At 34.2% G+C, this 14,417-nt stretch overlaps 1 protein-coding gene across 1 annotated transcript in view; it reads left to right on the plus strand.

Moving 5' to 3' along the window:
- Window positions 1–11,160: 11,160 nt before the first annotated feature.
- The window catches only part of LOC134266584 (probable serine/threonine-protein kinase pats1), a gene marked incomplete at its 3' end in the record, with an annotated part of 30,584 nt that continues 27,327 nt past the window's right edge, over window positions 11,161–14,417 (plus strand). Inside the window, exons 1-2 of the mRNA XM_062748810.1 lie at window positions 11,161–11,413; window positions 13,768–14,025. Of these exons, the coding sequence (XP_062604794.1) occupies window positions 11,161–11,413; window positions 13,768–14,025 (511 nt within the window). The remainder of the gene's footprint in view (window positions 11,414–13,767; window positions 14,026–14,417) is intronic.

A 14,417-nucleotide genomic window follows, 5' to 3' on the forward strand; every position in this document is an offset into this window, starting at 1 on the left:
GTCTCATTATTCGACCGTAGGTCCTTTCGACTGATAGTTGAATAGTCGACTATTCCTTGATACCCATAGTATCAATGTTATTCACCTTTAAAATATTTTGGTTAAAATAAAACGATTAACACTGTGACAATTATCGATCATTTTCTTCTACAGTGAATGTTTCAAATCAAATATTTGAAAAGAGTGAAGATAAAAGAAAAGAATTTCTAATGGATATTAAAAAAAGAGGGGAGGCTGTACACTACAGAGGAAGATCACGGGACAGTGTAGATCACGTGTCGTGGCTCCGGAGATACGTTGATGAAGCGAGACCTGACATCGTGAGATCCTGTATAGGTCTCCATCCACACAACGACATTTACATCATCGACAACAAAGCTTACAGAATACCAAGTATGTGTTGACTTAATAATCAGAAACAACTCAGACAGATTAAAATACATAGAGTAAATCGCAATCAGATAATTTTAGCTCACCTAAACTGAAGGCTCAAGTGAACTTTTCTGATCAAATTTTGTCCATTGTCTGTCATCGTTGTCATTGTTGTCGTAAACTTTTCATATTTTTATCTCCTTTTATAGAGCCATTGGGCCAATATAAACAAACTTGCCTTAAACTATCCAAGCTTATGTAAACAGGATTCGTTTTTGTTGAAATGAAAGACCATGCCCTCTTCCAAGGGGATGATCATGAATAAGTGATAAATTAATGGTATCTTATAAAATCTTCTTCTGTAGAACCTCTGGGCCAGGAAAGATGAAACTTATATAGAAGCATCCTCATGAAGTGTATATTCAAGTTTGTTCAAATCAGGACTCCAGGGGAAGGGTGGGGCCACAAAAGGAGTATCAAATTTTTACATGAGAATAAATTGGGAAATCTTTTAAAATCTTCTCAAGAACAAGTCATCCAGGAAAGATTTTCTTCTTGAAGCAGCATAATCTTGTAATGAAAATTCAAGTTTGTTAGATTCATTGCCCCCCCCCCCCCACCGAGGGTAGGGATGGGCAAGAATGGGGTATTTAAGTTTAACATATAGAAAAAAAATATTTTTTTAAAGACAGCAAAGCTATAATTGGTCATAGTTATGTGGAAAAATCTGTCAAGTTTAATCAAATCATGACCCCTGGGGCAAGTGTGGGGTCATTGTGGGTGATTAATTATAAAATAGAACTACATAAAATAAAACTTGAGAACATGCAGCGAATCGAAATTGTGATTGGACATTATTCTACGGAAGCATCCTGGATTGGGTAGTGTAAATCCCATTTTGTTCAAATAATGACCCCAGGGTAGAGTGGGGACAAAATAGAGTATCAGATTTTTAGATAGAAATATTTTGGAAAAATGGACAAAATTTTTCATAAAACCATGATTGATCATCAATAAAGTAGATCATTACAATAAATAACAATTCATTATGTGTCACATTAATTCAAAAGCATTTCGAGGAAGTTCAGTTTCCAGTTTTTCGACCCCTTCCTCCCACGAACCCACTTTTAAAATGATTCTACATATCTAATTTCTCAGGTGAGCGATGTGTTCCTGGGCCTCTTGTTGGTATATGTTACAGAATAGTCGCATTTTCCCTTTCCATTGTTAAAATTATAGAAAACCTTTTCTCGAAATGCAATTTCAAAAATTGACTTTTTATAAACTACAATAATCAGAATTCTTTACATTTTCAATAAATACATATTTACATGTGTCTTTTAAATGCAAACAGCAACAATATCTGTACATGGTACATGTGTAAAGTAAATTTAATCATTTTTTAACCCTGAGAACTAATAACATGTTTAATATGTATGACTTTTTTAGCAAAGTTGTCAATCTGTCTGCAAGGGTCAAATTATTATTACAAAAATACACATTGATGCAAAACTATTTTGCATAACGGCAGCGATCAACCACGTCTTAATGTAAGGGATAAGATCCAGGCACATGGCATCAGGGCGGGGGGGGGGGGTTAACTTTTTTTCAATTTTTTTTTTCTATAGGAAATGTTTATTTAATTCCGCCCCACTTTTGGTTGCAGTATATTGTCAGTAAAAGGTTATAAAAGGGTAATAGGGTAATGCAGTGTTTGAGTAAAAAATTGGTACTGAACCTACATGTACACACTCGCACACCATCGCACACACACACACACACACACACACACACACACACACACACACACACACACACACACACCTTCCCTCTCCATTTACACTAACACACTCACTAAAATTAATTTTTGAGTTTGGACAATTTTCCTTTTCTTTGTGTTTTTTTTTTGCTTGTCAGCCTTTCAAGGAAGTGAAAAAAAAAATTCTTGGGTTTGACCCGCACTTTCAAAAAGGAGTCTACGTCACTGAGATTATATCTATATTTCTATATTATAATTTTTCACAATAATGTCTGTGAGTTGAGGTATTTTTAAAATAAAAATGAAAAAAGGACCTGTGCACATGTTAGGAGGTATAATAACTTACATGTATTAGATTCAATGGTAGAAATCAACCCTCATAGGGACAAAGGTCATGGGCATTTTTATTTTTAGGATAAACGAATAGTTTTTTTCAGAGCATGTATCTTGTAGCCTTGAAAAAAAACGGAATTTCTCAATCATCACATTTAATTAACATCGTGTCGTCATATGTTTTCGATAGTTATATATGTCCGATAGTCAATTTTTGTTGCCATTCTTTATTCCTTTAATGTAGATTTAAATAGCCTTATATATACAGAGTTAGTATGACAAGTCAATCTTTTCCATGTCTATTGTAAAATTTTCCGTTTGTATTGTATAATTGATACAAATCATCAAATTGGCCGCAAAGAAATATTTATCATAAAAAATATTTTTTAATTTTTAAAAGCACCCATGCAAGGAAAAGTACGTGAAATAGTTCAAAACAGTAATATAAACTTCAACAGTCTTCTTAATCACGAGTAGTGTCACATAAGACACACACTGTGAGATTCGAACCCACGATCATTGGTTTGAACATATTTTATTGTTAAGATGTTACAACAAAAGGATTGGGCACAAGTACTTAATACTTAGAACGTCCTCTCCCACGATCATTATCTACAACCCAGCAATCATGCCACTACGCCACGAAGTCATTGTATTAGGATGGATAAATTTAAGACAGATTGCTGAATCTTAAGATAATTTTGAGAAGAAATTTTAAAATATTTTTTATATTTTCAATATGAAGACCACCTTTAACCAAAATTTTCTAAATGTAATGAAGTGCAGTCATATCCAAATAAAATTATTCAGTTGTTTTTCTGGTTTTGAGTGGTATTTTGCTACAGTATGTCATTGTTTAAGGGGGTTCCTCAATATTTACTATATTGTCCATATAAACTGAATGATTTTTATACCCATCATATGAAGGAACTATTAATATTTAAATATTATTTCTGTGAGGTTTGCTTCAAGGCATGTATAAACTAACATTGTATGACAAAATGTGGTTTAACAATGTATTTAAAATATCACTTCTAGAGTAGGCGAAAGTGACTATCAAATGCACAATGACTCTTTTAAAATAATTTACTCATGATTTTTACTTGTTATCATAATTTAAGGGTTTTTTTATTCAACAAAAAAATTACGTCTCATTTGCCCATGTGCACTTTCTAACACAAATACATCGACCGCTGATAATGAAGCAATTTCAGCAGGAAGTGGCCACAAGCACTAAACGTCAAATGTCCATTTCAAAACTTCATAAATTTTGTTTATTTGAAATGTTCAACTGTATACCATTTGTAAAATATATATAAACAAATGAGATATAATAATAAAGATATGTTTTAAATATCCCTAGCACTCCTTTTTTTTTTTCAGTTAATTTTATGTAACGAGTAAAGTCAAGTTCTTTTTTACGGTTCCTTTATTTTAATTCAATTTCAAATTGGCAATGAGCTACAAACAAACAAAAATATATACACACATTTCCAATAGAACACACAAACAAAAATAAAATAATTAATCAGCAAATCAAGTTAAATTCAAACGAACACATACCACCAAAATATGGCGATGCCACACCCGGTCACTCATACATGAATTGTTTTACACTGCGTGCTTGATCTCTACATTGAAATAAACAATATACCGGTATTTATCATAATAACGATAAAAAGATATAATATTTAGTGTAATTCAAGTTAAATAAAACACAAAATTAACACCATTCTTACCATAACACGTATCACTCTCAAACTCGAACACGTTCCATTCAACACAGGGGCGTCAGCACAGTGAGTATAAATAAATTACTTGACGAACCAGTTTAAATCTTAGAGATTTACTCAACAAAATAATAATTTTATAAATTCAAATTACTGCACTGAAAATTTATTAAAAAAATAGATAACTACTAGATTAATATTCAAACAGAATTTTAATAAAGTTTTTAATAATATAATCTCTAAATAAAATTAAATACCTGTTGCAAGGACAGAATCTCTATAAATAGACTGTCGGTTAAAAAAGTATGGTGCGTGTTTCGCGTTCTTTTATTATGCGAAAAATCAACCGTTACATTCCTCCCCGCACAATTTTGTTGATGCCTTCATCAACAAGTAGATAAAACTGACTATATACACAACTGATAAAAACACGAAGAAATGTCTTTCGTTCAAATTCATAATCTATGCCTGTATCTCCTCATCAGAATCAGACTCTTCACAAATATTATTTTGCACGTTTTGGTGCTTTTCTTTCATGCCTAAGAGCTCTACATAAACATTTTCCTGTAACTTACCTGTGACAATGTATGGATCTGATTTCCACACATCTTGTATCTTATTCCTACCTTGTACATGGTTTTTGATAAGACTACATCAATTAAACAAAGAGTGGATTTCCTTTCGTGAAATTCTCGTCGTTTTTCTGCACTCTTCTCTGTGTTCTTACCTGCAACAGTCCAGGCGTACTCAAGATGCTCTTTGTGGGACTTCAACCAATCGTCTACCTGGTAACCTACATCGTCCTTGTTGGTACCTAACAAGTAATCTACAAGTAATCTTGGTTCTCTTCCATAAAGGAGGAAATAAGGAGTCAATCCTGTAGTAGAATGAGGTGTAACATTGTATACATAAACAAGTTCTGGCAAATACGCCGTCCATTTTCTTTTCCTCTGTGCATCAAGCGTTCTTAACCTATCATGCATCGTTCGGTTGAATCTCTCACATTGCGAGTTACCTTCAGGATGGTAGGGAGTACTACGTGACTTTTTGATACCATACAACTTGCATAACTCTTTAATTACCTCGCCCTCAAAATTTCTATTTTGATCACTGTGCAAACGACCTAGAATGCCAATTTTATAGAACCAATTGTAAACCAGATGTTTAGCGACAGTAGAAGCTTTTTGATTCTTTGTAGGAATTGCTATGGTAAATTTCGTGAAAACGTCTGTCAAAACGAGAACATTTTCAAAACCATCTGAAGATTTTTCTAATAATGTAAAATCCATTGCCAAAATGTCTAATGGCTGTTTAGCTATCAAGTTACCTATTGATGGCCTAATCGTTGGAACTGGTGTCTTAGCAATCTAGCATCTTTCACATCTCTCGATCCACTTTATCACGTCTGCCTGCATTCCTGGCCAGTAACATCTTTTCCTTACAAGAGCAAATGTCTTCTCGCGACCTTGGTGTCCAGAACAATCATGCAGGGACTCCATTACCTGTGGTCTTAGACTTTCTGGTAACACTAACTGCAAACACTCACCATCTAATCCCTTGCTTGTCATGTACAAGACACCGTTCTTGAACTGTAACAAATGATACTTCCTTAGATATTTTCTCACCTCTCCGTTCTCTTTTGAAATTTGACGTGATGTTGGTTTGTGACCAATCTCCATCCAGTGAAGCACTCTATTGATCTTTGGATCCTCCACCTGCAGTTTCCGTAAATCGTCTGAAGTGTATTCGGGAAACAAAGGAGTTAGTTCTTTGTCCGTTGTAATTGTCTGACAGTCTGTAATAAACTCTCTCAAGGAAATACTTTATGTTAATTCTGCTAAAATTTCCTCAGAATTACTTTCTAAATACCTTCTACTAAGACTATTTGCGTTTTTGGTTGACTTTCCAGATCTGTACTTGATATCAAAATTGAACTGTGCCAACTCCGAAACCCATCTCAGTTCATTGGCTGCTAACTTTGTTGTTTTGAAATAACTAAGGGGATTGTTGTCAGTGTATACGATAAAATTGCTCCCTAACAAATAGTCTCGAAACTTTTCAGTTACCGCCCATTTGAGAGCAAGTAATTCCAATTTCATGGAGCTGTAATTCGACATGTTCCTCTCACCTGGTCTAAGGCTTCTAGATGCTTAGGCGATCACAACTCTTCCTGACTCCTGCCGTTGACTCAAAACTGCACCAAATCCATCGAAACTGGCATCTGTTTCTACGATAAATGGAGAGCTGAAGTTTGGAAAACCTAAAACTGCAGTGTTTGTAAGAAATGATTTTCAAAAGCATTGTCACACTCTGAATTACATTTATGTTTGAACGAAATTTGCCTTGTTACGATTTTCATACCTTTGGTCTTTTTCTCTTGTTTAGACAATACAGCATGAAGAGGAGCAGCAATTTGACTAAACCCTTTAATAAATTTTCGATAGTACCCAGCTAGGCCTAAAAAGGAACGTAATTCTTTTTCTGTTTGAGGAGTTTTCCACTCTTTGATTACAGAAATTTTCTCTGGGTCAACTTTAACACCGTCTTTGCTAATAACATGACCTAAGTATTTGACCTCTATTTGGAAAAAGTGACACTTTGAAGGTTTTATTTTTAGATTGTGAGATCTTAATCTGTTGAAAACAAATTCAAGCCTATTAAGAAAAGACAAAAATATCATCGAGATACAAAAGAAGGATTTCGAAATTTTTGTCACCTAAACAAGATTCCATTAACCTTTGAAAAGTACTTGGGCTATTACAAAGACCGAAGGGCATGCGGACAAATTCATACAAACCCAAGGGACCAACTCTGAATGCCGTTTTCTGGCGATCCTGCTCATCTCTCTGTACCTGATAGAAACCTTGTGCTAGATCTAATGTAGAAAAGAATTTAGCGCCATGAAGTGCATCTAGTGTCTCCTCAATCCTGGGAATTGGGAATGCGTCTTTGATTGTTTTGAGATTTAGTCGCCGATAGTCGACGCAAAGACGTAATGTACGGTCTTTCTTGTGGACTAATACAACAGCGGCTCCATATGGACTTGTAATGGGTCTAATAATACCTTGTTTCAGAAGAGTTTGAATGTGCAACTTCACTTCTTCGATTTGATTCGGAGGTATACGTCTGTGTGGCAATTTGACAGGAACTTCATCTGTGGTAAATATTTTATGTTTTACCGTATCGGTAGAACCCAGATCATCACTGTTTTTGGAGAAAACGTCTGATGCTTATTCAGAACTGATACCAACCTTTCTTTCTCGTCATCTGATATGATTCCTCCGACATCTACTTCTACACCATGAATTTGTATGGCTTTATCTTTGCTTACTACTGCTTTGACGTCATCTAGCCTTTCAAAGTTCTCATGAATATTTTCGATGTGTACTTGAATTAATCGAGTACTTACCTCAATTTCTGCCTAAAAGTTGGGCTGAGCAGCGTACTCAACGTTGACGTCATATAGGATGCCGATCCTGGTCTTTGGATTCAACCAAACATCTTCATCTCCGATGTTTACGACTCGAACTGGAATCATACCATTCTCTACATCTGCGTAGGTATCGATCACCAAGATGTTTTTCGGTAGAGTACCATTATTGCCATGGACAGCTTGAACCAACCCACTGAAGTGTTCTTGGACGTCTGACGTGCAGTACCTAAAACAAATTTCATTGAATTTGCAGGAATTTTAATAGGATCTTGACCCCTAACTTTGACAAAACTAGATCTTTGAGAACCGTAAACTGACGTATTCATTTCAAAAATCGACAAAGTATTTAACAACTGATCATTCTTCTCAGTGACTGAATACAAATTTTGTTCAACTTGTCCCTTTAGAATATGGAAGAAATTACTCCCGAGTACTCCAGGAACTTGTAACTTTTTCTGCTTACCATATTGGTCTGTGGTATCCTTAACCACCAGTATTCCAACATTTGGTACACGACCATGAGCAGTGTCTATCACTTCCTCAATATAACCAATGTATGGTATAGGTTAGTGATTGGCGCCAGACACTTTCATCCACTTCGTAACGTCAATTAATTTAGGTTCAGCTTTCAACAGATCTCGAAAGTAAGTTTCAGTGATAGTAGATACTTGTGAACCAGTGTCAATCAGACACGAAATTGGCTTACCTTCAATCTGTACTGTTACGACAGGACATTGTTTTAAAGCTCTCTCTATGATCCCCTGATCAAATGAGTCTTTTATCCTCTCACTTTCGTCTGCTGGGCGACTCTCTACAACAGACGCTTCGCTTTTAAAGGAAAATTAGAGACAGGTGCCCCTTGTGACTTACCTTTACGTGGAGGATTGTTGTTTTCTAACTGAGTACTACAGTCTTGTACTTTGTGTCCCTTTCCACCACAACGGAAACATGTTAAATGGGATTGTTTGACTTTAGGAAATTGTCTTCCTTGCAAGGGTTTAGTTTCAAACTGTGGATTTACTTTTCACATAACCTCTTTTGATGATTTCTGTAATTTTTTTGATTTTCATCAATTTGCTTTTGTTGCAACTTAAGAATATCAAGAATTTCAAATAATTGACCATCATCATGTGATTTTGTAACCTTTGTTTTCATACTCTCTTGAATGCTAGTTTCATGTACTGAGCATGACTTACCTAGTGGCTTCAGACCATCGTAACACTGTTTGTCTAAATTCACCAAAAGGCATATATTTCTGTTCGAATGAAAAACGTCTAATCTCTCTTCGGAGAGATGAATCGCAAATGCCTTCAGCAAACCGTTCTTTTAGCATCAAATCGAAATCGCTTACAGCTTTGTAATCTTTTGCCACGATCTTGTCGTGTTATTTCATTAATGCTAAAGAGTAATTTTGCAACGACTCGCCATGTTTCTGATCTCTTTGATAGAATTGCTGTTGCAACGCGCCCAAAGTTTCTGTACTTGTAAAAACATCTTTAATGATATTTAAAATTTTGTCAGATATATTTCTTTCCATTCTAGGTCTTAATCTTATTTTATCTTTTGCCTGACCACCTAAATTATCCATCAAAAAACCTATCTTTGCATCTTCATCATCAATAACTTTTAAATGTTGCCTAGCATCATCTAACCATTCTGCTACATCGGGGTCATTCTCTTTCACAGGTCTACCACACAACCTTGCAATCTTTTTCTCTCTCGCAACATAGACAGCTTTATTTGGTTTTGGTTCATTTTTATATTTCATTTCTATTTCTTTTAAACACAAAGCACTTTCAGTTTTCTTCAATCTCTGGTGAAGTGTTGCTGTTGATTTCCCTCTTAGTAGACATTTTTGAAAGAGTGGATTAATACACTAATGCACAGATATAATTACACAATTCCTATTGTTAAAGTGCATTTACAGTTATAAACAGGTGAAGTTTTTTGTCACCTCAATGGGCGTTGTTTGGAATACTCAGATGTCCGTTTCGTTGCCGTTGATCATAAACCAAACTAAGTCTTTGTCGAATACACTCGGTTTACTGGTAGTTAACTTTGAACTCAGGACATCAGAAACGTCAATCGAATGACACTGTAGTATGCTTAACGTCGACAAAGGCAAAAGGCACTTCAGAATTCCGAAGTTGTCATCGAGTGTGGGCCTAGAAGTAACTCATTGCCAAAAGATTTTTTTAATTGTATGTCCACGACGCCATTTGTAACGAGTAAAGTCAAGTTCTTTTTTACGGTTCTTTTATTTTAATTCAATTTCAAATTGGCAATGAGCTACAAACAAACAAAAATATATACACACATTTCCAATAGAACACACAACCAAAAATAAAATAATTAATCAGCAAATCAAGTTAAATTCAAACGAACACATACCACCAAAATATGGCGATGCCACACCCGGTCACTCATACATGAAAAGAATTTACACTGCGTGTGTGGTCTCTACATTGAAATAAACAATATACCGGTATTTATTATAATAACGATAAAAAGATATAATATTTAGTGTAATTCAAGTTAAATAAAACACAAAATTAACACCATTCTTACCATAACACGTATCACTCTCAAACTCGAACACGTTCCATTCAACACAGGGGCGTCAGCACAGTGAGTATAAATAAATTACTTGACGAACCAGTTTAAATCTTAGAGATTTACTCAACAAAATAATAATTTTATAAATTCAAATTACTGCACTGAAAATTTATAAAAAATAGATAACTACTAGATTAATATTCAAACAGAATTTTTATGAAGTTTTTAATAATATGATCTCTAAATAAAATTAAATACCTGGCGCAAGGACAGAAACTCTATAAATAAACTGTCGGTTAAAAAAGTATGGTGCGCGTTTCGCGCTCTTTTATTATGCGAAAAATTAACCGTTACATTTATAAATAGCCCTTTTAGAGAATTGAATACCCCTCCACATGAAACTATAGATCGGTGTTTCCGAAAAATACAATACTGTATATACATTACATTTTTTTCAAACCGAAATACGAAAAATGAGCAAATACATGCAACGTTTAAAGTATACATGCAGCTTTCATAAAGTGCCCGATTTTTTTCATTTCTGTACGTATAAAATAATTTTTATAAAGGCAATCATAAAAAGACTCTGTTTTATCAATTTTTTTTTGTCTAAAAACGTACATGTAGTGGAATTGTCTGAGAAAGTATTCTTTGATAAAACGTTTTCTAAATTGGCCTGTTATTGGTAATACATGAACATGTGACCCTTTAACTTTTGGATTTCATTCATTTTAGGCAAGTATCATAACTATTCAGAAGTGGAAAAAAGTGTTCTTTATGGTTTACTGTTGTGTGACAAGTACACTGCTACTGTAAATGGAGAGACGTTCAGGTCAATATTGGTAAAGATACGGGAAAGGTATTTTCAAAAGATTTCTCCGTCTGATGATGCTGATGTGACAACCCTTCAGCGTGATGTCAAGAAAACACATAACGGTGTGATAACGTTTATATCAGACGACATCAGACATGACGTCATGTACGCCTTTGTTACGGAGTGTCTGATGGAGGACAGTGATCTGGAGTTTTTCCTGACCACAGCGTCACGTGACGTGATATCGGAATACTGCCGGTCCTGGTGTTATGAGAGGACTGAGGGAGAGAGATGTCTGTATGTATCAGACAGACCGGAGGAGATGTATGACCTCTTTATAGACAAACTACAGCTGGACATCATCACACACTGTACCCTGTCTGACGAAAGGATTCATGACAGCGTCAGTAGATGTTGTAAGTATTACTTGTGAAAAAATAACATTTCCTACGTTTGATTGTTTACCTTTTTTTATGATTTTGCATTTCTCATTTTTACATTTTTCACAACTTGTAAAATCCCTAACCACGCACCTTGTAATTAACTAAAATTACCAAATTATTAATTGGAGTATCGTTTACTATATTCTGCTTTTTAACTGCTAGATCAAGTCAAAAAGACCTTTAAATAAATTTCTACGTCTTTTTAATATTGATTCGGCAGGATAAGTGGATATATTTGAAAAGTAAAAATTTTGTTGTTCCAGAGACTCATAATTAAAGTTTTTATTGTGGCATCGGCTTCTTGTGAATGGGAAATGTTTTTCTGATACTGTGTTTTGAATAACTAAATTATGGCATTTATTTTAGCTATTTTTTTCCAATTCATTCGCAAAACGATTTAAAAGGATACTTAATGATTGTGCATTTTAACGAGGCCTGATCTACTTGAACTGCACATACGTTTTAACGCAGCGTCAACTCAGGCACGTCACAGTACCCTTGACTGCCGTCACAATTGAATACAATAACGTCACAATTAAAATGACGTCAAATTGCACTAAAATGTTTTGATGATTTTTCATACCTACTTGCTCTATACCTAATAGCTCTATGGACTGTGCTTGTTGAAAGCTGACTCATTCTGGGATTTCTATCATTTACATGTTTTTAGAAAACATATTTTTTTTTATTAATAGAGAACTTTGGAACATGATTTATTTGGGGGTATCGATTTCTTGGTACAGATTTATTGATTTTATCTTTTTAATTTCAATTTGTAATTAAGAAAAAAAACTACAACCAAAGGTAAACTATTTTAAATCTTTCTTCTCGAACATATCGAAGTGGTTATACTCACTATTTTTTGTTGAGTATGGAGAGAAAATTTTTTCTATTGTAAGACCTATTTAAGTTATAAAAACTAATACAGTCTTACAATCGTCTGTTGATGTTATTTAAACCCATTGCGACTTTTAGAATACCTAGTTGAATAAAATAAGTCCTATTTTTGTATTTTGATATGCCCCCTTTTCACTGCAATAAAAGCTACTTCCGATTTTAAAAGAGGGATGCAAATTTGCTTGATATGTGTGAAAAACAATATATTGCATCATTCAGTTTTTCTTATTTGTCAATTCCTTTGTTTATTGGGTAGTTTTAGTATGTTATTGTGTATAAAAGCACGAAAAATGGTCCATTTCTAGAAAGTGCCCCTATTTGACTACAATAAAGGCAAAGTAACAAAATGTCATTCTAATTTTTCTTAGCATAATGCATAAAGATTTATTTCGAAGAATTAATTATTTTTATCATTCAGTTTTCGTAATTTCTATAAACTAGATTGGGCCTCGTTAATTTAATAAAAATACACGCCCCCGATAATCCCCACCCACCCACCCCAAATACTGATCTGCCTCATTGTCATCTTTTAAAACTCAATTTCTTTGTGTAGCGACGATAGCGTGTTCAAATTTTTAAAGGAGCTGGATCTAACTTTTTTAATCAACCCAACATTAAATTGCGTTTTTTATCTCGGAATCAATGCTATATCCTACTTCAAAAATAATAAATAAAAACACAAACCATAAATTCCAAATGACAAAATGAAGTAAATTGTCAGAAACGTGATGGAGGAGGGGCTTGAAATCTACGTACTGCCTTGAACATCCAGAAATTCCCTCCCCTTTTTCTGACACTCAACATGGAGAAAAATTTAAATTAATGTACATTCATAAAAACGCAAACCAAATTTATATTAGTTCAAATCATTACCTATTTGTCGTCAATTGTCGAGCATAGGGCTTAAATAGGTTTATTGTATTCAAATCTTAAAAGAATTCTTTTACATTATGATGATCTATAACTGAGTAAGTGTTTTATCAATGAGTGTATTTAGAAATTTATAACCTGTTTTATGATGAGAAAAAGAAATGTTAAAACGATTTTCGTCTTTTAAATGCACTGAAAAAAAAAACTGATGAGTCGTTTATTAAATCCTGGCATCTTCATTTTTAGGGTTACACTAAAAGATTTTTAATTAATATTCATGTACCGCATACATTGAAATTTTACCGAGATGTTATTTTGGCGATTTTAAAAAGCCCGCTAAAGAAGCTATTAAAATTTAGCGCATTTAATTTTTAGCGATATTCATTTTTAGCAATTTTGGCTACCTCGTTTATAATGCCAAAATTCCATACTCCAGTAACTGCTAAAAATTATGCTTATACGTGATCTAAACAAGTAAAAATAATGATAATATATTTTTGCTCTTTACGCTTAATCTATTTTCATTTTTTAAATTTCATCTTTTATTTTTATATTGGCAGTAAAAGTCCCTAGGGAGATATTGAAATGGGATCAGAAAGCTAGAGAGCGGTACGTTCACTACGCCGAGAGAGGGGGAGTACAGGAAGTCCATCACGCACGGGGGATGATTGTAGGATGTGCAGGGGCCGGGAAAACTACGCTACTGAATCGTCTACTGAAGCGAAGTAAGAGGGAAATAAAGGAAATAAAGTCAACAGAAGGACTTGAGGTTCACGAAGAAATATTTGAAATCTGTGAAGAGGATTGCACACTAAGAGGTAGACCAATTTAAATAATTTAACTTAAATGAAATTGATTTATAGGAGCTAAATAGGATACAATGCAATACTAAAGGTAACAGGGCTATTTCTTCTCAAGTGCATTACAATATTTAACACCTACATGTATTTGATTTTTGAAATTATCTACGGGATTTGTTGAATGAATTGGGTTGGTTTGGAGCATGAGGGAATTGCAAAGTCTGTGCAATAAGATTAGAAGGACCAAATACATGGAATAAGGTATTCATGCAATAAAGTGAAAAGGATATTTCATTTATATTATACTTTCATGTAAATTACTTGAATCTGATTCGTCGAGAAACATTTGATGAAAAAAACTACTACCCGCTGAATAATGAAGCCACGCCCTCCTGCGTAGCAACAGTCAA

The sequence above is a fragment of the Saccostrea cucullata genome, unplaced genomic scaffold (genome assembly GCF_032062105.1).
Source record: "Saccostrea cucullata isolate Sc308-1 unplaced genomic scaffold, CSIRO_AGI_Scuc_v1 ctg4650, whole genome shotgun sequence".
Lineage (NCBI taxonomy): Eukaryota > Metazoa > Mollusca > Bivalvia > Ostreida > Ostreidae > Saccostrea > Saccostrea cuccullata.